The 27,143-nt window shown below is 41.4% G+C and overlaps 1 protein-coding gene across 2 annotated transcripts in view; it reads left to right on the forward strand.

Annotated features, from left to right (window-relative positions):
* SCYL1 (SCY1 like pseudokinase 1) overlaps positions 1-27,143 on the forward strand; it is an 80,768-nt gene that overhangs the window by 52,297 nt on the left and 1,328 nt on the right. The window contains exons 15-18 of one of the 2 annotated variants that reach the window (XM_053720137.1): positions 5,893-5,982; positions 11,851-12,102; positions 12,185-12,260; positions 12,335-12,503. In XM_053720137.1, the coding sequence (XP_053576112.1) occupies positions 5,893-5,982; positions 11,851-12,102; positions 12,185-12,260; positions 12,335-12,459 (543 nt within the window). In that variant the 3' untranslated portion in view covers positions 12,460-12,503. The remainder of the gene's footprint in view (positions 1-5,892; positions 5,983-11,850; positions 12,103-12,184; positions 12,261-12,334; positions 12,504-27,143) is intronic. The other variant, XM_053720138.1, reaches the window with a different exon arrangement.

Raw genomic sequence — 27,143 nt, forward strand, 5'->3', positions numbered from 1 at the left:
GTAGTAAAAGTTCACTTTATTGGCATCAGATTAAAACGAACAAGTGAGGTTTCAGGGTTTCCCCCCTTAATCATCGTCACGTGTTCGTTTTAATCTGATGCCAATAAAGTGAACTTTTATTACAGTGCTGTAGACCATCCTAGTGTTTTCATGCTCTTTGGTGAATAAGGCAGTACCCCTGGTCTTTACGTGCACTCATCTCATCTTTCTGCTGTATTGTTTTTGATATACCCTGTAGGAAGGGGGCAATAGTGTTCCTTGTGCACCACTTTGTGGTAGGTAGGTAGCTACTATAAAAAAATGACAATTACTTGCTTTATATATTTACTGTATGAGGAGTTGGGAATCCAAAGGAAGACTTATCCTCTAGCGAATGTATACACTGCACACACAAAACACTTCTCATCTCAAGTGAGGGGTTTTATGTCATTGTAATTAACAAATTATGTTGTTCTGAGACCCCAGTATGAAAATTACACAGGGGATCCCTTTTTGGCGGTCACACGCTCAGGTGACTATTGTAATCACCATGGTTACAACAAGCACTTGTATAGATCCATATTGAAAATATAATCCGTCTCCTCTGTCGTTACCCTAAGATGAGGCCTCTTCTTTAAAAGCAGAGATCCTTCTCTTACAAGTGATGGCTCCTGTTGCCACAATTACACTCCTCACAACATTTGTCTTGTTAGGGGAGATCAGGAGACTCTTAATGGGACAGTGTACTGTAGACTTTTCTCCAACATTGGTGTGTCCGGTCCACGGCGTCATCCTTACTTGTGGGAATATCTCTTCCCCAACAGGAAATGGCAAAGAGTCCCAGCAAAGCTGGCCATATAGTCCCTCCTAGGCTCCGCCCACCCCAGTCATTCTCTTTGCCGTTGCACAGGCAACATCTCCACGGAGATGGTTAAGAGTATGTGGTGTTTAGTTGTAATTTTTTATTCTACTATCAAGAGTTTGTTATTTTAAAATAGTGCTGGTATGTACTATTTGCTCTGAAACAGAAAAAGATGAAGAATTCTGTTTGTGAGAGGAAGATGATTTTAGCAGACAGTAACTAAAATCCTTTGCTGTTTCCACATAGGACTGTTGAGATGAAGTAACTTCAGTTGGGGGAAACAGTTGGCAGACTTTTCTGCTTAAGGTATGACTAGCCATATTTCTAACAAGACTGTGTAATGCTGGAAGGCTGTCATTTCCCCTCATGGGGACCGGTAAGCCATTTTCTTAGTTTTCAAGCAGAATAAAGGGCTTAATATGGGCTATAGAACTGGTAGACACTTTTATGGGCAAAATCGATTGCTTTTTTGGGCATTTTATACATGTTTATGCTGTAATTCACACTTATAAACTTGGGGAACGTTTTTTAACGTCAGGCACTGTGTTAGACACCTTTTCCAGTCAGGAAGGGCCTTCCCAGTTGTGGGCTGAGCCTCATTTTCGCGCCATTACTGCGCAGTTGTTTTTGAGAGCAAGACATGCAGATGCATGTGTGAGGATCTTAAAATAGTTGGAAAAGTTCCTAGAAGGCGTCATTTGGTATCGTATTCCCGTCTGGGCTTGGTAAAGTCGCAGCAAAGGCTGTAGCTGGGACTGTAGAGGGGTTAAATCTGTAACCAGCTCCGGTTTCGTTATTTTAAGGGTTAAAGCTCTGAAATTTGGTGTGCAATACTTTTAATGCTTTAAGACACCGTGGTGAAAATTTGGTAAATTTTGAACAATTCCTTCATATTTTTTCACATATTCAGTAATAAAGTGTGCTCTGTTTAAAATTTAAAGAGACAGTAACGGTTTTGTTTTAAAACGGTTTTTGTGCTTTATTGACAAGTTTAAGCCTGTTTAACATGTCTGTGCCTTCAGATAAGCTATATTCAAAGAACTACCCCCAAGGGGAAGGTTCCACATGTCTCACTTATCCTCAAACCAAATAAAGAGACAGGCGTTCTTACATTGTGTAGAAGACCTGTTAAAGATGGGAGTGATACACCCAGTTCCAATGACGGAACAAGGAATGGGATTTTACTCAAATCTGTTCGTAGTTCCCAAAAAAGAGGGAACCTTCAGACCAATTCTGGTTTTAAAGATCCTAAACAAATTTCTCAGGGTGCCATCGTTCAAAATGGAAACCATTCAAACAATTCTACCTACTATCCAGGAAGGTCAATTTATGACTACCGTGGATTTAAAGGATGCGTACCTACATATTCCTATCCACAAAGAACATCATCAGTTCCTAAGGTTCGCCTTTCTGGACAAACATTACCAGTTTGTGGCTCTCCCATTCGGGTTAGCCACTGCTCCAAGGATTTTCACAAAGGTACTCGGGTCCCTTCTAGCGGTTCTAAGACCGAGGGGCATTGCAGTAGTACCATACTTGGACGACATTCTAATACAAGCGTCGTCTCTTTCAAAAGCAAAGGCTCATACAGACATCGTTCTGGCCTTTCTCAGATCTCACGGATGGAAGGTGAACATAGAAAAAAGTTCTCTGTCTCCGTCGACAAGAGTTCCCTTCTTGGGAACAATAATAGATTCCTTAGAAATGAGGATTTTTCTGACAGATGTCAGAAAGTCAAAACTTCTAAGCGCTTGTCAAGTTCTTCATTCTGTTCCACGTCCTTCTATAGCTCAGTGCATGGAAATAGTGGGGTTGATGGTTGCAGCAATGGACATAGTTCCTTTTGCGTGAATTCATCTAAGACCATTACAACTGTGCATGCTGAAACAGTGGAATGGGGACTATACAGACTTGTCTCCAGTGATTCAAGTAGATCAGAAGACCAGAGATTCACTCCGTTGGTGGCTAACCCTGGACCACCTGTCCCAGGGAATGAGCTTCCGCAGACCAGAGTGGGTCATCGTCACGACCGACGCTAGTCTAGTGGGCTGGGGCGCGGTCTGGGAATCCATGAAAGCTCAGGGACTATGGTCTCGGGAAGAGTCTCTTCTCCCGATAAACATTCTGGAACTAAGAGCGATATTCAATGCTCTCAGGGCTTGGCCTCAGCTTGCAAAGGCCAGATTCATAAGATTCCAATCAGACAACATGACGACTGTTGCGTATATCAATCATCAGGGGGGAACAAGGAGTTCCCTGGCGATGAAAGAAGTGACCAAAATAATACAATGGGCGGAGGATCACTCCTGCCACCTATCTGCGATCCACATCCCAGGGGTGGAAAACTGGGAAGCGGATTATCTGAGTCGTCAGACATTCCATCCGGGGGAGTGGGAACTCCACCCGGAGATCTTTGCCCAGTTGACTCAATTATGGGGTATTCCAGACATGGACCTGATGGCGTCTCGTCAGAACTTCAAGGTTCCTTGCTACGGGTGGATGCACTAGTAGCGCCTTGGGCCTTCAACCTAGCTTATGTGTTTCCACCGTTTCCTCTCATTCCCAGGCTGGTAGCCAGGATCAAACAGGAGAGGGCCTCAGTGATCTTGATAGCTCCTGCGTGGCCACGCAGGACTTGGTATGCAGACCTGGTGAATATGTCATCGGTTCCACCATGGAAGCTACCATTGAGACAGGACCTTCTTGTTCAGGGTCCATTCGAACATCCAAATCTGGTCTCCCTCCAGCTGACGGCTTGGAGATTGAACGCTTGATTCTATCAAAGCGTGGCTTTTCAGATTCTGTGATAGATACTCTGGTTCAAGCCAGAAAACCGGTAACTAGAAAGACTTACCATAAAATATGGAAAAGATATATCTGCTGGTGTGAATCTAAGGGATTCCCATGGAATACGATAAAAAATCCTAAGATTCTTTCCTTTCTACAAGAAGGTTTGGATAAAGGATTATCTGCGAGTTCTCTAAAAGGACAGATTTCTGCTTTATCTGTCTTACTACACAAACGACTGGCAGCTGTGCCAGATGTTCAAGCATTTGTTCAGGCTCTGGTTAGGATCAAGCCTGTTTACAGACCTTTGACTCCTCCCTGGAGTTTAAATCTAGTTATTTCAGTTCTTCAAGGGGTTCCGTTTGAACCTTTACATTCCATAGATATTAAGTTGTTATCTTGGAAAGTTTTGTTTTTGGTTGCTATTTCTTCTGCTAGAAGAGTTTCTGAGTTATCTGCTCTGCAGTGTACTCCGCCCTATCTGGTGTTCCATTCAGATAAGGTTGTTTTGCGTACTAAGCCTGGTTTTCTTCTAAAGGTTGTTTCCAACAAAAACATTAATTAGGAGATAGTTGTACCTTCTTTGTGTCCGAATACAGTTTCAAAGAAGGAACGTTTGCTACACAATTTAGATGTAGTCCGTGCTCTAAAATTCTACTTGGAAGCTACAAAAGAGTTCAGACAAACTTCTTCTCTGTTTGTCGTCTATTCTGGTAAAAGGAGAGGTCAAAAAGCAACTTCTACCTCTCTTTCCTTTTGGCTTAAAAGCATCATCCGATTGGCTTATGAGACTGCCGGACGGCAGCCTCCTGAAAGAATCACAGCTCACTCCACTAGGGCTGTAGCTTCCACATGGGCCTTCAAGAACGAGGCTTCTGTTGATCAGATATGTAAAGCAGCGACTTGGTCTTCACTGCACACTTTTGCCAAATTTTACAAATTTGATACTTTTGCTTCTTCGGGGGCTATTTTTGGGAGAAAGGTTTTGCAAGCCGTGGTGCCTTCCGTTTAGGTAACCTGATTTGCTCCCTCCCTTCATCCGTGTCCTAAGCTTTGGTATTGGTTTCCACAAGTAAGGATGACGCCGTGGACCGGACACACCAATGTTGGAGAAAACAGAATTTATGCTTACCTGATAAATTACTTTCTCCAACGGTGTGTCCGGTCCACGGCCCGCCCTGGTTTTTTAATCAGGTCTGATTAATTATTTTCTCTAACTACAGTCACCACGGTACCCTATGGTTTCTCCTATTTTTTCCTCCTGTCCGTCGGTCGAATGACTGGGGTGGGCGGAGCCTAGGAGGGACTATATGGCCAGCTTTGCTGGGACTCTTTGCCATTTCCTGTTGGGGAAGAGATATTCCCACAAGTAAGGATGACGCCGTGGACCGGACACACCGTTGGAGAAAGTAATTTATCAGGTAAGCATAAATTCTGTTTTTTTCCCCTTTTTAATTTGTTCCCATTTATCCATTTTTCCTGCTGGAATGTATTAAATTGTTTTAAAATAGCTCCTTTTACCTTTATTTTGTCATTAAAATAGCTGATTTTACCTGGTCCTGATTTATCCCCACCTATACTGAAAATGTAATTACTTAAAGGGACAGTCTACGCCAGAATTTTTATTTAAAAAAAAAAAAGATAAATAATACCTTTTTATTACCAATTCCCCAGTTGTGCATAACCAACACGGTTATATTAATTCTCTTTTTTACCTCTGTGATTGCCTTGTATCTAAGCCTCTGCAGACTGCTCCCTTATCTCGGTTCCTTTGACAGACTTGCATTTTAACCAATTAGTATTGACTCATATATAACTCCTCGGGAGTTTAAAGGGACATGAAACATATTTTTCTTTCATGATTCAGAGAGAGCATACAATTTAAAAAAGTTTCTAATTTACTTTTATTATCAAATTTGCTTTGTTTTCATGGTCTCCTTTGTTGGAGAAATACCTGGGTAGGCATCTGGAACACTACAAGGCAGGAAAAACTGCTGCTATCTAGTGCTCTTGCTAAAGTATAACATTCTTTTGAAACTACTGCAGACACGTGCACACTCCTGAGCTTGCCTCCCAGTTTCCAATAAAGGATAGTAAGAGAACAAAGCAAATTTGTTAGTAGTAGGAAATGGGAAAGCTGTTTAAAATTGCATGTTTTTTTATCTGAATCATGAAATAATTTTTTGAGTTTCTTGTTCCTTTTTATTGTCAGTTTATTTGTAAACGGTGAATAATCCATTACGTTTGTACCGCTTCCCTTCAAGGACTCTGAACAGAACAAGCGACAGCCAATGGTTGATGACTGGGACACAGCTTGGAGCCAGAGCTCCAGTAAAAAGACCAAAGACAAAGTGGTGAGATTTGTATTTATTTTGCATTAAAACCAGAGGGTTTCTGTGACCTGTTATTGACCTAAGATTGAAAAATCGAGGAGAACCAGGCGGGAACCTTCACAACCTCATCAAACCATCTGCTCGTCCTTTGTATGATTTGTTCTTTATTTCTTTATGTCATTAGGTGACTTAGTACAGGGGGAACCTTTATTTAACCAGCTCTGGCGTCATGTAGAATAAAGCAGAGTAGCTAGAAGGTATTTGGGGACTTTTTCTGTCTCCTTATTGGACAGTAAAGTCAAAATTAAACAAACGTTCATGATTCAGATAGATACAATTTTAAACAACTTTCCAGTTTACATCTATTATCTAATGTTTTTCATTATTATTATTATTATTATTATTATCATTTATTTGTATAGCGCAGCCAAATTCCATAGTGCTGGGTACAATGATAGGGGTATACAACGACAAAGATTTGTGATACAATACAAAACATAACAAGACTAAACAAATCTAGCACAGGAGGAAGAGGGCCCTGCTCCGGAGAGCTCACAGTCTATAGGTTTAGGGTGCAGAGACATAAGGTTGTATTTGCAGCAGTGAGTCAGGCAGTTCATGTATTAGCTTGTTTCGGATGCAGGATGGAGGAGAGATGGTAAGCCTCTCTGAATAGGTGGGTTTTCAAGGATCGTCTGAAGCTATACAAGGTTGGAGACAGTCTGATGGAGCGAGGTAGAGAGTTCCAGAGGACAGGAGCAGCACGTGCGAAGTCTTGGAGGCGGGAGTGGGATGTAGAGATAACAGGAGTGTAGACGTATGTCAGAGGTTGATCGAAGAGGACTGGATGGGAAGTATTTCACAATGAGAGAGGAAATATAGTTAAGAGTTAGACTGTTGAGTGCTTTGTAGGTTAGGGCTAATACTTTAAATTGTATTCTGGAGTGTATGGGGAGTAGGGTGTAGAGACTGGCAGAGCGGAGCAGCTGATGTAGATCGTCGACTTAGGTGGATGAGTCTAGCAGAAGCATTAATAATAGATTGGAGGGAGGAGAGGCGTTGTATTGGAAGGCCAATTAAGAGTAGATTGCAATAATCAATGCGTGACAGGATGAGGGAATGAATAAGTATTTTTGTAGTTTTTTGAGTAAAGAAGGGACGAATTCTGGAAATGTTGCGTAGGTGTGAACGGCAGGATTTGGTAAGCGTTTGTATATGTGGGTTGAATGTGAGTTCTGAGTCTAGTGTGACCCCAAGGCAACGGACCTGGGGTGAGGTTTTGAGAATAGAGTCTCCAACCATCAGAGAAATGTCAGGTTTCAGATGTCTCGAAGAGGGGGGGATAAGAAGCAGCTCAGTTTTGGACAGATTGAGTTGGAGGTAGTGTGAAGACATCCAAGAGAAAATTGCAGAGAGGCAGTCAGAAATCTGGTTGAGTAAAGAGGGAGAGATATCAGGAGAGGAAAGATAGATTTGGGTATCATCAGCATATAGGTGGTGCTGGAATCCAAAGGAGGCTATAAGTTTTCCAAGGCAGGATGTATAAAGAGAGAAAAGCAAGGGACCCAAGACAGAGCCTTGTGGTACCCCAACTGAGAGAGGCATAGGATCACAAGATATGTTGTTAAAGGAAACTGAAAACGAGCGGTTTGACAGATATGATGCAAACCAGGAGAGGGCTGTGTCTCGGATGCCAAATTTAATGTAGTATTTTTAGGAGGAGAGGATGGTCAACTGTATCAAAAGCTGCGGACAGGTCAAGAAGAATTAGTAAGGAGTAATGGCCTTTTGCTTTGGCTGATAACAGGTCATTTGTTACTTTATCAAGAGCGGGTTCTGTTGAGTGTTTAGGGCGGAAACCAGATTGTAGTGGATCAAGTAAGGAGTTAGTTGTAAGAAATTGAGTTAGCCGATTATAGACTAGTCATTTCAATAATTTTGAAGCAAAGGGAAGTAAGGAGACCGGTCGATAGTTAGAAGGCGTGGAGGGGTCAAGCAAGGGCTTTTTTAGGATTGGTATGATTGACGCATGCTTGAAAGTGTCAGGAAATGTGCCAGCAGTGAGGGATTGGTTAAAGAGATGAGTTAGGCTAGGGGTTAGTGAAGCAGGGAGAGAGGGAATAAGTTGTGAAGGAATAGGGTCAAGTGGGCAGGTTGTGAGATGAGCCGAGAATAGGAGTGCAGAGACTTCTTCCTCTGTTACAGGAGGGAAATAGCATAGATTTTTGTTAATAGAAGGGGTGGGTAGGATCGCTGGGTTTGCGGGGTGCGAGGTGCAGATCTCTTTTCTAATGGTGTCAAGTTTATTTCTGAAGTGATCAGCAATAATTTGAGCAGTGAGGTTGGTAGTGGGCGGGGGGGCAGGCGGACGTAGAAGGGAGTTAAAGGTTGAGAACAGTTTTCTGAGGTTGGATGCGTGAGATGACACAAGGGAGGAGAAATAGACTTGTTTTGCCAGGCTGAGCGCAGAGTTGTAGGACTTAAAGTGAAGGTAAACTTTGCAAGGTTCGATCATTTTAAATGTAAATACCGCTAAAATTAAGGGTACTTTAAGTAATCAGTTTTGCTATTTTTAAATATTGACCTAGTTATCACCGTTTTTATATTCAATTATAATCGTTCTATAATCAGCCTGTTTTTTTTTTTTGTTGTTTTTTTTTGTAGTCTGGTCACGTTATTAAATTATCCAATAATAGGTCTGGCCGTTAGGCGGCCGTCATTTGACGTCACTAAATTTCTTGCCGTTTTGCGCATGCGTTGGCTAAACTTCCTCTGCCTTCCAAGTTGTGCTCATTCCAGCTTAGCGCATGCACAATTCGTCCGAAGCCAAGGGGAAATAGGGTAGTATTCGGCTTTGCAAAACAAAAAGCGGAGAAAACCGCTTGCAGCCTTTACACTTCGCTTACAACATAGTAATGAATGAATAAGATATTCATTCAATACTATGTTGCAACGAGGATTGACGCCTGCGCTTTAGGTCACAATTGATTTGAGTCACGCAGGCGCAATTCGACGGTACGGCGAGGTGTGCGCATGCGCAAGTTTATTGTCAATGGAGAACGTGCTTTTCAAGTACGTATAGAGCGGGTGGGACCGCTCTGTACGTAATACATTGAGAAAACAGGAAATACATGGAGGGAGGAGCTATGAGCGGTCGAGAAGGTAGATAAAAACTCTGACATTTTATATATATATACTAATAGGTTTAAAAAACTTAGCGATCTTGCTATATAGTACATAATTAACATAATACAGCTTTCAATAATGGAAAACTTTACCTTCACTTTAAGGGTGAATTTATAATGTTGGAAATCCGAAAAGGTGCGTGATTTCCTCCACTGCTGTTCAGCGGCCCGTGAGCATCGCTGAAGATATCTGGTCTGTTTAGTGTGCCACGGTTGCCGTCGAGTGATTGATGTACGTCAAAGAGTGGAGGGTGCAGTTTTGTCAAGTGTTGATTTTAGTGCCGAATTATACTGTAGAGTCACAAGATTTGGACAAGAGAGGGATGAAATGTCAGAGAGCAGAGGACTCAATTGAGTGGAAAAGTCTGTGAGATCCAAGTCATTTAAATTCCTGTGAGGTAGCAGTTTTTTGGGGGCTTGCAAAGATGTAGCAGGTAGAGTGAGAGAGAAAGTTAATAGATGGTAGTCAGAGAGAGGAAAGGGGAAGTTAAGGGAGTTGGAAACAGCACAGAGATTTGTGAAGACCAGGTCTATGGAGTTGCCTTCACAGTGTGTTGGAGATGTTGTCCACTGGGACAGGCCTAAAGAGGTGGTAAGGGATAGAAGTTTAGAGGCAGCAGGCATGTTAGGCTTATCAAGGGGAATGTTGAAGTCCCCTAAGATGAAAGAAGGGACATTAGAAGAGAGAAAATGTGGAAGCCAGGCTTCAAAGTGGTCCAGAAATTGTGATGCTGGGCCAGGGGGCCGATAGATAACTGCAACACGAAGAGCTATAGGGGAGAAGAGGCGGATAGCATGAACTTCAAAAGATGAGAAGGAAAGAGAGGGGGGTGAAGGAATGCAGTGAAAGGTACTGTGAGGAGACAGGAGAATTCCTACTCCCCTTCCTTGTTTGTCTCCAGGCCTGGGAGTGTGACTGAAATGCAGGCCGCCATAGGACAGAGAGGCTACAGCAGTTGTGTTAGAGGAGGAAAGCCAAGTTTCAGTGAGGGCTAACAGGTTAAGTGAACGTGAAATAAATAGGTTGTGAATAGATGTAAGCTTATTGCATACCGAGCGTGCATTCCAAAGGGCACACGGGAATTGAGGTGTACTAATAGAGGTGCAGTTAATGAGGTTTAGAGGGTTACGTGTGCAAGGTGTATGAGGTGTCATTTGGGGTAGTGATCTGAGGGAAGCAGAGGGTGGACCTGGGTTAGGCGAGACATCCCCAGCTACAAGAAGAAGAAAGATGGTGATGAAAGGAGATGAGAATGTGTCTTATGCGAGTGTTTAAGTTTAGGATCAGTGAAGCATGGTTGGCTGAGGGATTTGAGATAGGAATAAAGTTCATGTGTGTTGTAGAGGGGGGAGGGTAGAAGAGAAGGAGAAATATGAATGTTCTGAGTGCTGTTTGTGAATGGAAGAGCTGTGACTTTCAGGAGAAGGGAGAAAACGGTTAAAGCAGACATTAGAAAGTGTAGCATGTTTGCATTTAATTTTTGGAATTTGAAAGTACTTATTTCTGTTGTCCACTCCTTTGTCTAACTCCGTTGTTATAACTCTCTCTACACTTATGAACTAGCACACTTAGGGAACTACACACATGTAATGCTGCTATGATGTAACAAGCTGTGGATATTCAATTTAAAGGTAATAAGTCACATGATCCTAATTAGCATAGGTCATAAATTAGAGCAAGATCAAACAAGGCCTAACCAAACATTGCAAATGGCACCTTTCTTATCAAAATGGAAGACACAGAAAAGAAAGCTTTTTTTTTTTAAGGTAATACAGACATACCAGAGAGAGATAAAGTTTAGTGGGGGAAATATGCAGTTCTAATACATTCTCTTGGTATCATTTGTTGAAAAGCTGTGTACTACTGGGAGCTAGCTGCTGATTTTGTGACTATACACATATGCCTTGTCATTGGCTCACACTTGTTCAGCTAACTCATTAGGTAATGCTCCTTCAACAAAGGATACCAAGAATCAAGCAAATTTGATAATGGAAGTAAACCAGAAAGTTGTTTAAAATTGTTCCATCATGGGGAAAAAAACCCACTGTGGGTTTAATGTCTCTCTAAGGAAGATCTGTTCACCTAGTATATGGCACAGTAATTATCATGGCAAGACGTTTTTGGTGCCTTCTGAATTTCCAGATTTTTTTTTTTTTATATAGATAGATAGATAGATAGATAGATAGATATAGATATAGAGAGAGCGAGATATTAAAACTGTTTTTTTTTTATCCTTTTAAATATTTTTGTTCTTAAAGGGATACTTAACCCAATATTTTTCTTTCATGATTCAGCTAGAGCAGCAATTTAGGCAACTTTCTCATTTACTCCTATTATCATTTTTCTTCTTCGTTCTCTTGCTATCTTTATTTGAAAAAGCAGGAATCTAAGTTTAGAAGCCGTCCCATTTTTGGTTCAGCACCCTGGGTAGCGCTTGCTGATTGGTGGCTACATTTAGACACCAATCAGCAAGCGCTACCCAGGTGCTGAACCAGAAATGGTTGGGCTCTTAAGCTTACATTTCAGCTTTTCAAATAAAGATACCAAGAAAACGCTGAAAAATTGATAATGGAAGTAAATTAGAAAGTTGTTTAAAATTTCATGCTCTATCTGAAAAATTAAAGAAAATAGGTGGGTTTAGTATCCCTTTAAGATACAATATGGCACAACAGAGCCTAAGTTTATTACTTTTTTTTTTCACAGCCACCTGATCCATCCAGCAGAATGACACCTGAGCAGCAGAGTGACCAGCGACATTCTGCTCCCATAAGCTCTGGCTCTGATGATGGTTGGGGGTGGGATGATTCCTTCCAAACGGCGTCTTCCACGAGGGATGCTCCAAAATCTAAAGCTGCCCAGCCTGAGGGCACAAGACTTGCCAGTGATTACAACTGGGACAGCGCTGGGGCTAAGCCGGACGATTTCTTTTCCTCTACGTCACTGCGGGGGACTCAGGTGCTGTATATATTCCTGAACGATCTCTGATCCTTGTTGTTAATTGTATAATTACGTACTAGTGTGTGTTGTCTCCCTACAGAAGAACGACTTGAGTTTAGATGGAACTGGCGACTGGGGGGCAGATGACAACTGGGAGTCAGTAGAGACGGATCATGGTGAGAAAACATAGCTGCCTTTTTTATTGTCACTTTCTACAAGATCTGTTTTATATAATACATTGTTCCTACAGGTCTCAGCAAAGCTGAAATCGCCAAGAAAAAACGAGAGGAGCGGCAGCGAGAGATTGAGGCTAAGAGGGCAGAGCGGAGGGCCGCTAAAGGCCCCCTAAAACTAGGAGTGAGGAAACTCGATTAAGTGGATATCATGAACAGACACCAATTCCGCAGAGAAAGGGGTGGGTAGGTATTAATTAACTGATTTAATGGGGGTTATTCTGCTTGGTTAAGATGATGCGCCCTATAAATGGTGTGTAGCAGAAAAATACTAGATCGGTTTTTAGTTCTCAAAGACCAAGAATCTTGAGTAGCATCAACTTACAGGCTTATGGCTTTCAGCTTAGTGGCGATTTCAGAAACATTATGGATGAGGGGCCAACAGTCATTGGTGTTCTATAGGTGGGGTCGCCGGTGTGAGGGCAGAGCCATGTGGTATGGGGGTGTGGTGAGGTATTTGTCATTTTAACTCTCCTCCTCAGCCCAATAGGGGTGCAAAATAGAAGATTGAGGGGTTCTTTGCACCCCGCCCTTAGAATTGCTGCTGTTTGTATGATTAAAGGGATAGAAAGGTCAAAAATTAAATGTGTGTGGGTGTATTTTGATTTGGCAATATACTTCGATTAGCAAAAATGCTTCTAGTAAAAGCTATTACTGTTTTTCAGCAGCATACGCACATATGTTGTGAGTGCCCATGCACCAGTATTCAGGCACTACACCTTCTCAGCTGTAGCTTATGACACAAATGATGTATTCAGAAGTAATATACGCCAGCTCTCTAAGAAGGTGTAGTGACAGAATACTAGTGCACGGCCCTTACAGGATATGTGCATATGCCACAGAAAAACAGGAATAACTTTTACTAGAGGCATTTTTGCTAATGGAAGCTTATAGCAAAAATGCCTCTTTCAAATCAAAATGCACCCATCCACATTTCATTTATGACCTTTATACCCCTTTAAAAATAAAAAACATTGCCTAGATCACACCACCATCTAAATAAATACCCTCTTACAAGTAAGTTTGTAAAATATATAAATGTACTAATAATAATAATAACCTGCTCTACTGCTAAATATAAAAAGCTAATGCCTTTTGTATTTTGTTCTTAAAGGGATATTAATTGCAAAATAAATATTAGAGAGCATGATGTATTCAAAACTGAGATTGGCCTGAGAATAATTGGCAGATGTATTACGAAAATAAGTGTAATATTTACGTGTATATAAAGCAATGTGCGCTGCCATATTGTAACCTAGGTTTCTTTTTAAAGACACGATGAGTCCACGGATTTCATCCTTACTTGTGGGATTACGCCTCCTGGTCAGCAGGAGGAGGCAAAGAGCACCACAGCAGAGCTGTATATATATAGCTCCTCCCCTCCCTCCGCCCCCAGTCATTCTCTTTGCCTACGTTAGTGATAGGAAGAGGTAAAGTGAGGTGTTAGTTTAGATTCTTCAATAAAGAGTTTTTTATTTTTGAAGTAGTGCCAGAGTGTGCTGCTTTGTTCTAGGGTGTAGCCATAGTCCATATCAGTCTCTACAGTAGAGCATTTGGTGGATTTAGAGCAATGGGAACTTGTGGGACATAATTCTCACTGCGCCTCCTATATATTGAATGCTGCCCTTATCAAGAAAACCCGAGGGATATTTAGTCAGAATGTTAGTTATATTACAGGTCCATGGGAGGGAGAGGACCTCTTACACCTGAAACTGCCTTACTGTCTGGCAGAAAATGAGGTAAGTGCTGACTTTATTTCTGGGGAGTGGAAGCAAGCTCAGGAACAAGTTAGGCACTTTATTTGTATTTATTCCTCATTCAATTTGGGGTTAATCCTCTTAGATGGTTAAGGGGACACCTTGAACAGTTGGACTCACTGCTGTGTGAGCTAATAATGCAATCTTTCTGTGCAGTGTTTTTCACATGTATACGGCATATCTGGGACTGACTGCTGATCTGTACATTACAGATTGCTAACGGCTGCCACACGGTTTAAAGGTTTACATGGCTGACAGCTAACCATTGCATTGTACGTAGTGAGGCTAGAACAGTCTGTTGTGGGTTTCCCTCCCGGCGCTTTCTGTGTAAGACTTTAATGGTGACCGGGAGATGGTGTTTGTTTACGCCCACGATGGGCGGAGTTTGTGTGGCGTCAGTGTTTGTTCCCAATAAGGCTGTTTTTAGAAGCAACAGGCTGAACAGCTTTTATTTGCACAAATGTTATATTGTCACTCTCGGTGCCTTTACATAAACAATGGCGACCGGGAGATAGCTGGTGAAACGCCCACGAGGGGCGGAGTTCATAAAGGGTGCCAAGGACACTTCTTCCTCCTTACACTTATTTGTCAATAGCGAGGAGCGGAGGACTTTATCTTTTCTAAAGGGCTCTAGAGACACTTCTTCCTCCTTACAATACTATGCAATAGTGAGGAGCGGAGGATTCTAGCTTTAGAGTGCGCGCTTTGTATTGGGCACTTCCTTCATATCACTTCCGGTTATCGGAAGCAATGGTGCAAATATCTGTCGCAGTTTTTGCGCTTAAGACTTAGAAGGATGTATAAGCATTAGGAATATTTAGAGTATTCTTAGTTGCATTTATTTCACTGTTTATGTGATTGCTGCATACAAAAATAAAACATTGCAATTTAAAATTTAAAGAAACAGTAACTTTTGTTTAGCTGCTAATTTTATTAAAGGAATTTCAACTATTTCTTGTTAATTCATCCGTTATGACAATAAGGTGTTACTGTTAAGATTTAAAGAGACAGTAACGTTCTTTATGTGTGAATTTATTACAGACTTTCAGCTGTTTATTTGTTAATCCCTCCTTTGTGACTTTGGATGGCACAAAAGCATACAAAGATAAGGTTACTTTTATGATTTAAAGAGACAGTAACGTTTTGTATGTGTAAATTTTATTGAAGAATTTCAGCTGTTCATTTATCAATTCATTCTTTGGGTCTTAGGATGGAACAAAAGCACACAACGATAGTTACTTTTAAGGTTAAAGAGACAGTAAAAATTTTTTATGTGTGAATTTTATTAAGATATTTTTCTGAACCTACTCCTTCTAAAGTGATGGCTGTTTAGGAGTCTGTTGAGGATAGTCAAGTTATGCCACAATTTTCTCCTATAGTGTCCCACTAAAATTAATGGCACACATGCAGTGCACTGCGCTTCCTTTTACACTCCACTCGGAGTTATGATATATTATACGTTTTTTTTCCACGAGGTATAAAACATCAGAGGAATTATTTTTGTAGTTGCTATTCCTCATGGTTCCTCCATGTTACTGAAGGAGGAAAATACGTTGGGATTATCTGTGAGAGAATTCTCAGACTCAGATGGAATGTTACTTCATGAGTTTTTATCTATCCTGGGCGTCCCCAACATAGTCTGTCCAGTAATGACATTTCCAGTATAATATATACTAGTGCGTCCAGTGAATATAAGGATGGAGGCATTCCCTTTGTTTACAACACTGTTTCCCATCACAGACTCCGCTAAGGAGGCTGGACAGAGGATAGGTCCCATGGACAAAGATTACAAGTGGGATGTACACCATGGTTTACACTGGCAACCAGGGGTGTACTTGTCTACCGTCACTAGTGCAACGGCGGATTGGCTTGATGCATTGTCTGATGATACTAAGTCAGAAACTTCCCTGGCTAAAATCCAGGACAGGATTAAGGCTTTTGGCTAATTTCCTTTTTTTTTTTTAAATTCTTCAATTTATCAAACTAGGAGCATAGTTTGCTCTGTTCCAGAACACGGGGCTTTATGGTTAGAGCCTTGTTCTATGGAGTCTAAGCTTTTAGTGATTCCTTACAAGAAGTAGTCCCTGTTGGGACCTGGCTTGAGGGAAATAATGTATTTTGAAAATATATAAAATAAAAAAATGGACCATAGCCTGATGTTGAATCAGGACAACATGAAGGACATGCTCCCGATCCGGGATCGGATCTTGTAAGGGGCAGACTTTCCATCCTTGCTTAGGCTTGGGTTCGATCAAAAGCTCTCCTGAGGCAGGTTTCGTTTTTCCAGTTCTGATGCAGGTACAGGTTCTGGGTTTTATATCCCAATTGGGTTGGGGTTCCCAAAACAGGAGGGAACTTTCAGACCACTTTTTAGATTTCAATCAAGGGAGATGTGACCTAGTGGTTAACTCTACCGCACCTGAAGCAGGAGGTTGTGGGTTGGAACCCAGGTAAAGCTCCTGCTTTCTCTTGTGTTTCTGGTGACAGCTAGCATTCCTAAGCAGTGGTTTGTAAGAGTCTACACAAATTTCTTAGTGGACCGTCCTTCCCGTGGGAAACTATTCGTTTTTTTCTTGGGTCCAAGAGGATCAATTAAGGATTAAAGGACGCGTGCCTGCATGTTACTTTTCACTGGGATCCTCACAGGTTCTTAAGGTTTGCCTTTCTAGATAAACATTTCCAGTTTGTGGCTCTTCCTTTAGGTCTTGCCATGGCTCCCATAATTTTCACAAAGGTTCAGGGGTCTCTGCTTGCAGTACTTTGTTCAAAAGGCATTGCGGTGGCGCTGCATCTGGATGACATTCTAGTTCATGCACAGTCCTTTCAGCTAGTAAAATCACTCAAGTGACTTTCCTAAGGTCACACGGGTGGAAGGTGAATCTAAAAAAGAGCTCTTTGGTTCCTCATACAAGAGTGACTTTTATAGGGACCATCATAGATTCTCTGTCTATGAAGTTTTTTCTGAAAGCTGTCTGGAAGTTAAAGATTATTGATTTTTGTCTGGCTTTGCAATCTTCTCCTCGCCGTTCAGTGCATGGAGTTAATAGATCTGATGTTAGCGGCAATGGACATCGTCCCGTTTGCTTGCTTTCATCTCAGAGCTCTGCAGCTGGACATGCTCAAAATTTATTTGGAATGTTCCCCTCGACATCTATTGGCACGGGAGACAAAGGAGTCTCTTCGTTGGTGGTTGTCTCTAGCTCATCTCTCCCAGGGAACATGTTTTCACAGACCATACTGGGAGATTGTGACAACAGATGCCAGCCTTCTGGGGTGGGGAGCAGTTTGGGACTCCCTGAGGGCTCATAGGATATGATCTCAGAGTCTTTGTTGCTCTTAAACATTTTGGATCTGAGAGCGATCTACAATGCTTGTCTGGACTGGCCTCAGCTGACTTCGGTTCAGTTTACCAGGTTCCAGTCGGACAACATAATGTCAATTACCTACATCGATCATCAGGGAGGAACAAGGAGTTCCTTGGCGATGACAGAGGTCTCCAAAATAATTTGGTGGGTGCAGACCCATTCTTGTTGTATGTTGACAATTCTTTTCTCATTGATAATCAGGGAGGAACAAGGAGTTCCTTGGCGATGACAGAGGTCTCCAAAATAATTCGGTGAATGGAGACCCATTCTTGTTGTCTGTTGACAATTCTGTTCCCAGGAGTGGTCTTCTGGGTTGCAGATTTTCTGAGCAGACAGGCCTTTCATTTGAGGGAGTGTGTCTTCATCTGGATGTGTTCTCCAGTCTGGTCCTCAAATAGGGTCAGCTGGAGTTGGATCTCATGGCATCCAGACAGAATGCCGAACTTCGGTGGTACAGGTCAAGATCCAGAGATCCTCAGGCGGCTCTGATAGATGCTCTGACGACCTCTTCAGTCTAGCATATCTTTTTGCTACATTTGCTCTCCTTCGAGTGATTGGCCGGATCAAACAGGAAAGGGTTTCAGTGATTCTTATTGCAACAGCCAGTCTTCACAGGATCTGGTATGCAGATCTGGTAGAGATGTCGTCTCTACCCCCTTGGAGGCTTCCGTTTCGGGAGGACCTTCTGATTCAGGGACCCTTCCATCATTCAAATATAGATTCTCTGAAGCTAGCCAAGCGCAGTTTCTCTGATTCGGTCATAGATACCTTATTTCAGGTGCGTAAGCCTGTAACTAGGAGGATTTACCATAAGATATGGCGTAAATATCTTTTTTTGGTGTGAATCCAAGGACTACTCATGGAGTAGAGTTAGGATTCCTAGGATTTTGTCTTTTCTCCAAAAAGGATTGGAGAAGGGTTTATCAGTGAGTTCCCTAAAGGGTCAGATCTCTGCCTTATCTATTTTGTTACTCAAACGTCTGGCAGATGTCCCAGATATTCAATCCTTTTGTCAGGCTTTGATTAGAATCAGGCCTGTGTTTAAACCAATTGCTCCTCCATGGAGTTTGAATTTAGTTCTTATAGATCTTCAAGGGGGTTCCGTTTGAGCCTGTGCATTCCATAGATATTCAGTTGTTATCGTGGAATGTTTTATTTCGTGTTGCCATTTCTTCTGCTTGAAGAGTGTCTGAACTTTCGGAATTACAATATATTTCACCTTACCTTATTTTTCATTTGGATAAAGTGGTTTTACGTATTAAACTTGGTTTTATTCCTAAGGTTGTTTCAGACAAAAACCTTAATCAGGGGATTGTTGTTCCTTCCTTGTGTCCTAATCGTTCTTCTCAGAAGGAACATCTTTTGCACAATTTGGACGTAGTCCATGCTTTAAAATTTTATTTACAAGCGTCTAAGGACTTTCGTCAGTAGTATTCTCTATTTGTCTTTTTTCTGGAAAATGTAAGGGTCATAAAGCTACGGCTATCTCTATTTCTTTTTGGCTGAAGAGTATCATCCGTTTTGCATACGAGACTGCTGGACAGCAGCCTCCTGAAAGAGTTACAGCTCATTCCACCAGGGCTGTTTCTTCTTCATGGACATTCAAAAATGATGCTTCTGTTGAACAGATTTGCAAGGCTGCAACTTGGTCCTCTCTTCACACTTTTTCAAAATTTTTCAAATTTGATACCTTTTGTTTTGGCTGAGGCTGTTTTTGGGAGAAGGGTTCTTCAAGCAGTGGTGCCTTCCGTTTAGGTTCCCTGTCTTGTCCCTCCCTTATCATCCATGTACTCTAGCTTTGGTATTGTATCCCACAAGTAAGGATGAAATCCTTGGACTTGTCGTGTCTTTAAAAAGAAAAGAAAATTTATGCTTACCTGATAAAAAAAAATTCTTTTTAGACACGATGAGTCCACGGCCCGCCCTGTTCTATGAGACAGGTTATTCATTTTTGTAAACTTCAGACACCTCTGCACCTTGACTTTTCCTTTCTCTTCCTAACTTTGGGCAAATGACTGGGGTGGGAGGGAGGGGAGGAGCTATATATATACAGCTCTGCTGCCTCCTCCTGCTGACCAGGAGGCGTAATCCCACAAGTAAGGATGAAATCCGTGGACTCATCGTGTCTAAAAAGAAACAAATTTATCAGGTAAGCATAAATTTTCTTTTCCTTCTCTGCTGGGGACAATTAGACAGTTATTAATGAGTCACTAGAGTGTGCAACCAATAACGGTGTGGAATATAGCAGTGTTAAGTCTGCGCTTCCACTTTTAATAGCACTTAGCCCACAATTTTTAGAGATAAATTACAGGACAAAATAAACGCATAATGCAAAATTGTTTTACTACATATAATTAAAGACTTTATAGTAGAATCTCAAAGTATTTAATGATTATTTAATCCATCCACCTCGTTTTGATTATTTTTTTTATATCCATAAAATGTTTTGTTTGCATAAAGTAGGTTACCAAGGCAGCAGCTTCTTTTTATTTTCGTATGGTATTCATCGACGGCGGCCATCCTCAAACTTGGCCTTCCAGAGGTTTTTGAACTACATTTCCCATGATGCTCAGCCAGCCATAAATTTACCTGTAAACTGATGTTAATCTCCTTTCATGGTGTTTAATGGGACAGTGTACTTAAAGGGATTATCTATCTTTAAACAATAACAATGTTTATTACCCACTCCCCATAATTGTAACCAAATTAGTAAAAAAATTGAAATCACGCTCCCGCATGATTTCAAGGATGAGATCATGTCAGGGGGAGAGCCTATGTTACTAGGCACGGCCCCTACAGCCCACTATCCCATTTACGAAGTGGCTATGGCTTCGGGACAGCCAAACGGCTAGGGTGTTAATATACTTTTTACCTCTGTGATTACCTTTATCTAAGCCCCCTTATCTCAGTGCTCTTTACAATCTTGCATTTTAGTCAATTTGTGCTGCTTCTTGTGAACCCATTCTCCATGGGAGAGAGCACAATGTTATCTATAGGGCACATGTGAACTAGCACTGTCTAACAGTGCAAAATTGTTTTTAAAAAAAATACCATTTTACAAAACCCGGAGATAAGGGACAGCCTGAAAGGGCTTAGGAACAGGCAAACTTAAATGTTATAAAGTATATTAATATAACAATGTTGGTTATGTAAAGCTGGGGAATGGGTAGTAAAGGCATTGTCTATCTTTTTATACAATAAAAAAAAATCACGTAGACTGCATTTAGTTTCAGTTTTTAAAGGGACAGCGTCTTTCCTGTACCCTGCAGTTAGCCCCCCTGATGTGTCATGTGTTGGTTAAGAATTTACAGAAGTCGTTAATCCCTTAACATAATTGCGGGTCATTATGTCTGCTTATAATAGCAAGACCACGCTATTAGACCCTCTCTGCTTCCTAAAATTGCGCCAGACCGCATCCTAAAAAAAAGCAACCTCCATAGAAAAACCAGCGACGTACAGGGTACTTCGCTGATCATTAAGGGGTTAAATGCATTGGGAAGTTTTGTTACTAATACTATTACCAGTTAAATCTTTATACAAATGTTTTTCCTCCTGTGCCTGCAGCTCTTATTCTAACCTTACTGGTGCCAGCTGGTCACGCTCCATATCTTTGTACTGGGATCCGCCATCTTGCAGCTTAGGTATTGCCCTCTGTGACAGAACTGAAGCCCATTCACAGATCAGTCACCGGTTAATTGTCAGCTGTATAGAGAACGTTGGGTTAGCGTGAGATTTACTTGTGCAGTGCCTGCTCTATATTATTCATCTGATTTTTTTTTTTATGTTCGGTAACTTTTAAACTATAAACACACAAACCTACAGCTCTGTTATGTGTAGTAACCAAAAGCACATGATGCAGCTGTGAGAACGCCGACAACGTCTCTGATCTGTCACTGTGGTGCAGATTACATTTACTCCAAAATGGCAGTACCAAGTATGAAGATGCGGAGCGTTGCCAACACATGTAAAGTTTTAACATAAGAGAACGGCTGTGAAGAGAGTAGGAACCATTCTGTTTACATGGTGTCTTGCAGTTTAATGTCACTTTAAAGGGATAGTAAACAGCAAAAAATGTTTGTTTAAAAAGATAGATAATCCCTTTATTACCCATTCCCCGTTTTGCATAACTAACACTGTTATAGAAATATAATTTTTACCTCTGTGATTACCTTGTATCTAAGCTTCTGCTGACTGCCTCCTTATCTCAGATCTTTTGACAGACTTGCATTTTTGCCAATGAGTGCTGACTTTTTAATAATTCTGTGTGTGTGTGAGCACAATGTTATCTATAGTAAACACATGAACTAATGCCCTCTAGCTGTGAAAAACTGTCAAATGCAGATAAGAGGTGGCCTTTAGGGGCTTAGAAATTAGCATATGAGCCTACCTAGGTTTAGCTTTCAACTAAGAATAACAAGAGAACAAAGCAAATTTGATGATAAAAGGAAATTAAAAAGTTGTTTAAAATTACATGCCCTATCTGAATCATGCAAGTTTAATTTGGACTTTACTATCCCTTTAAGTCTATAATTCTCATTCATATTCTAAATGCATCGTTTTTAATAGCTGTACTCTTTTAGTCTGTAAGGATGCATCTTCCATTGACTCCTATTTTCAATATCAGTGATGTATATGGTGAGCAAAACAGGCCAAAGATTTAACCCCTGTGCTTACCTCTTCCTTTAAATGTACTTCACTAACATTCTGCTGTCTATTCTTTCCAAGTATCTAATTTGTTTTGTTTTCTTTGTTGAAAAGTATCGCTAGGTAGGCTGTACATATATGCCTCTTGTAATTGGCTTTCAGTTATGCCTTATTAAAATCTGTATATTCATTTTGTTGCAGACAGGGTTACAGTAATTTTGCTTAACCAACTGGGCCAGATTACAAGTGGCGCGTTAAAGTTTCTTAAAGGGGCACTGAACCCAAATTTTTTCTTTTGGGATTCAGATAGAGCATGAAATTTTAAGCAACTTTCTAATTTACTCCTATTATCAAATTTTCTTCATTCTCTTGCTATCTTTATTTGAAATGTAAGTTTAGATGCCGGCACATTTTTGGTGAACAACCTGGGTTTTTCTTGCTGATTGGTGGCTAAATTCGTCCACCAATATAAAAGTGCTGTCCAGAGGTCTGAACCAAAAATAACTTAGATGCATTCTTTTTCAACTAAAGATAGCAAGAGAACAACAAAAAATTGGATAATAGGAGTAAATTAGAAAGTTGCTTAAAATTGCATGCTCTATCTGAATCACAAAAGAAAAAAAATTGGGTTCAGTGTCCCTTTAAAGCACTATTGTGATGGCACTAACTTTCTCACATATTACAAGTTGAAAGTAAACAGCGGTTAGCGCTAGTAAAGACCCTAGTGTAAAGCTTAATAAAAAATGTGCACCAAACACAACATAAATACATTGAAATAAAGTGTTACACTCATATACATTTTCTTATAAAAAATAAATTAGGGTTAAAAGGTGCATAACTGGAAAGGGCTATAATGTGTGTGTATATATATATAGATGTCTAATTATATGTATGGTACACACATTTCTAATGGCAGTGAGAGTCCACAAATTCCATTCATAACCTATGGGAAATACTTCACCTGGCCACCAGGAGGCAGCAGACACACCTAAACAGAGCACTGAAATATTCCTTCCCCTACCCTCCCAGTAGTTCTTTGCCTCGTTTATGGAGGTAGTCAGAGAGAGGTGCTCTGATGAATATTCAGATTTTATTGTCCTTAATGGATTGTTTCCTACAAGAGAGGACAGGGAGGTAGTTGCAAGCCATGTAATTCCCATAGTAGACCTATGAGGAGAGGCTAGCCAAACTGGGTCTGTTTTCTTTAGAAAAAAGGCGCTTGAGAGGTGACATGATTACTTTATATAAATATATTCAAGGCCCATATACAGAGATGGCAGAAGCTCTGTTTATTCCAAGAAAATTGTTTCTGACAAGAGGTCATAATTTAAGGTTGGAGGAAAGGAGATTTAATCTCCTGCAACGGAAACGTTTTTGCACTGTAAGAGCAATAAAATTGTGGAACTCATTACCAAAGGAGGTAGTGAATGCCAATACCATAGATACATTTAAAAATAGTCTGGATACATTTCTGTATATAAACAAAATTCATGGATATGTTTGCTAGTATTAAATGGGTCACCTTTCAGTGGGGTTATTTAAGCTTAACTGGAGCTTTTTGTAAGTATTTTAGATTTGTATAGGTTGAACTCGATGGACTTCAGTCTTTTTTCAACCTTATCTACTATGTTACTCTGTAGAGTTTTGGTGTATGTTGGCTATGTTAGGTGGTCACAGTGATGTTCCTATGCCTCTTCCAGTCTTTTCTGCTATCCTTCCTATTAGGCAAACAGTGTTAGTTGCACTGATTTTCCTGCAGCATGACAGAGAAACTGTGTAAGTCCTGATTATATTTTCTACCCCCCTCTAATGGCTTGTTGCCTATTGACTTGGGGATGGTGGACAGATGTCCAGCAGATTGGCTTAAGTCCCCATGCACATAAGAGGGATTACACACATACCCTATAAGATTTTATTAAGGGGGCAATTCCATGAAACCTCAAGTTGGGGTTGAGTTTTTCATTCGTCTACACTTTGTGAGAGCGTCGGACACTAAAAAGGCAGCACCGGGTCCTCCAACTGGACTTGCCGTTCAGATCCGGTACACGCCACTGCCGTGTAAATGCAGCTATGATATCCTAGCTGAGTGTTACCATTTATACACAATCTCCTGCTACGGAGCGTATTTTGCACACGCTGTTAGCATCATCGCTGCACTTTGGCCTCGGAGCTGGCACATATTCTTCCGGAGCAGTCTGTTTTGGCGCCATCCCTGCCTCTTGAGTGCCACAGGTGTGATCTTCACTGCGCTGTTTCCTTTGCAGCTGGGTCAGCAACGTTGGAGAACCCGCCCAGTACAGAGGTGGTGAGTTACGTTAGACGGAACATTGTCAGACAGCTGTGCTGTTTCCCAGTGTATTGCTGAATTTATTTTTTGTATACTATTAGTGTTATTGGCAGTTTTATGGATTTACTCTATGATAGAGCCTAGTCAGCAGGGCTAATTGCCATATTCCCTTATTTTAATCAAATAAATGCAGGTTACATACTGTGTGTCCTCGGGCTCAATTATGCAGCTCATGCCTTACATCTGTTCTGCAGTCTCATTCAGGGGGCCCTGGTAATGAGACATCTGCGGTGTCCCCGCCGCGTTCTGCGAGCTTGCAGACCTCTGTATGCCCAGATATGCCAGTACTACAGCCGCAAACTGCGTCCTCTATTCCTACACCTGCTGTTCTCTGCAACCCAGTTTCTAAATGACAACCTGGAGTTGGACTTTCCCCATGATTTTTCAGCCCAGTCACACTCTGCGGTTGCTGATGCCTTGAGTGCCATGCCAGTAGCAGGGAAGAGGAAGGTTAAGCAGTGTTCCTCTGAGTCCAGGACCAGCAGTTTTGTTGGAGTTGCAGCGGTCAGTCATATGCAGCTTTCTGAAGCGGTCAATGCATCGGCTAGTTCTGAAGGAGACCTTTCATCCTCTTGCTCCTCTTGAGAACCGGAATGGGATTCTGAGGATATTACTTTTAGATTTAAAATTGAATATTTAAGATATTTACTTAAGAGGTTTTAAGCACACTAGGCATACCTGAGTCTAAGAATAAAAACCCCTGAAACATCCCCAGTACCTTCCTTGGTAAGCGGACATTATAACCAAGGAGTGGGGAAAAACCTGGTGTTCCATTTTCTACTTCTCCAAGCTTTAAAAGTAAGTTTCCTGTTCCAGATACCCATTTTGAGGTAAGGAGTACAGTTCCTAAGGTAGACAGCGCCATTTCCACCCTGGCTAAATGCACTACTGTCCCTCTGGAAGATAGTTTCAAAAAGGCAAATAACTTAACTGGCACTGTGTGAAGAATACCCAATAAGAGAAATCAATGTGTTGCCTTCTCCCTATACAATGATATACCTCATAAAACAGAAGGGAAAAAAGAGAGGAGAAAATAGTTTAGGGCACACAATCTTCTACCCAAAAGGTGTAATAAAATGTTAAATGTATTAATATTCATTCAAATGTAACCACAAAAGTACTCCGATTCAGTATATAACTGTTACCGGAAAATTTGCCAAAGATAAAGGGGGAATCCGAAATACTATATTGACAATTCCATTCAAAAATATGGCTAATCGGAAACTAAAGGTTCCCCATGCAAGAGTTAATTAGTCATAGCACAAGCAGTATTCACTTATAGAAAAAACCAGAACAAGCAAGCTGTTCCGTTACAAGGACATATCCCCCGCCGATATGCAGGAACCTCTGCATCGGTCTGGTGGACATGTATGATACAGAGCTGGCAAAAAAACATCTGTGTAGTTAAATTTGAATGAATATTCATAAATTTAACATTTTATTAATCCTTTTTTTTTTCTGTTTTATGAGGTATACCTCGGGATGATAGCACATCTTTCAAGAACCCAATGGATAGAGTGATATCAGAGGTCTTTTTCAAGGAGGCCTGCTTTTTTAACCAGCCGTAGGTATTGCTACGGTGGCTGGGGCTGCATTCAGGCCCTAAAGATGGCCATTATTCAAATTATTTGTCTCAATGCCAAGATCTCTGGTTTCGCTGTGCTAGAACAACATTTTGGTTCAGGCGCCATCTTTACATTTAGCAACATCTCACACAGAGAAGTTACTCTGGTGGCTGTCTCAGGAACCCATTCTCCAGGGCATGTGCTTCCTGCGCCCATCCTGGGCAATTCTTACAGATCTGACTGAGTGTGACAGGCTGGGCTGCTGTGTCTATCAACATTTTAGAGTTGAGGGCCCGCTTCAATGCTCTTCTGTTGTGGCCCCAGTAACGTTCCAATCCGATATTACTACCATGGCTTATGTCAACCACCAGTGCGGATCTTGCAGCTATCTAGTGATGCTGGAGGTGTCTTGTATTCTTCAATGGGCAAAGACATACCAATGTCAAATATCAGCCATCCTCATTCCAGGTGTGCAGAACTGGGAAGCAGATTTTCTGAGCAGGCAGACTCTTCACTCCGGGGAATGGTCTCTAAACCAGGAAGCTTTTTTGGGAGATCACCCGCAGGTGTGGGTGCCCAGAGATAGATCTGATGGCTTCCTTTCTCAATGCCAAACTACTGAGATACAGGTCGAGATCGAGAGATCCACAGGAGGAGTTGGACGCCTTAGCAGTTCATTGGCATTTCATTCTAGTGCATCATTTTCCTCCAATTGTTCTGCTTCCTCGAGTCATAGCTCGAATCAAACAGGAGGGAATTTCAGTGATCCTGTTAGTTCCTGCGTGGCCACACTTGACTTGGTATGCAGACCTCGTGAGAATGTCATCTGCTTCGCCGTGGAAGCTGCCTCAGAGGCCGGATCCTTCTGATGCAGGGCCCGTTCTGTCAAAATCTAGCTTCTCTGAGGCTGCCTGCATGGAGATTGAATGAGGTGGTGATTGATACTCTAGTTCAGGCACAAAAGCCCGTTACCAGACGTATTTACCATAAGCTGTGGAGGGCTTATCTGTCTTGGTGTGTGGAACGTAGGTTCCCTTGGCACAAGGTGAAGACTCCATGTATCCTTCAGTTTCTACAGGATGGTTTGGAGAAGGGCCTGTCGGCTAGTTCTCTTAAAGGTCAGATTTCTGCCCTCTGTAATGTTACAT

This window comes from Bombina bombina, chromosome 7 (genome assembly GCF_027579735.1).
Source record: "Bombina bombina isolate aBomBom1 chromosome 7, aBomBom1.pri, whole genome shotgun sequence".
Lineage (NCBI taxonomy): Eukaryota > Metazoa > Chordata > Amphibia > Anura > Bombinatoridae > Bombina > Bombina bombina.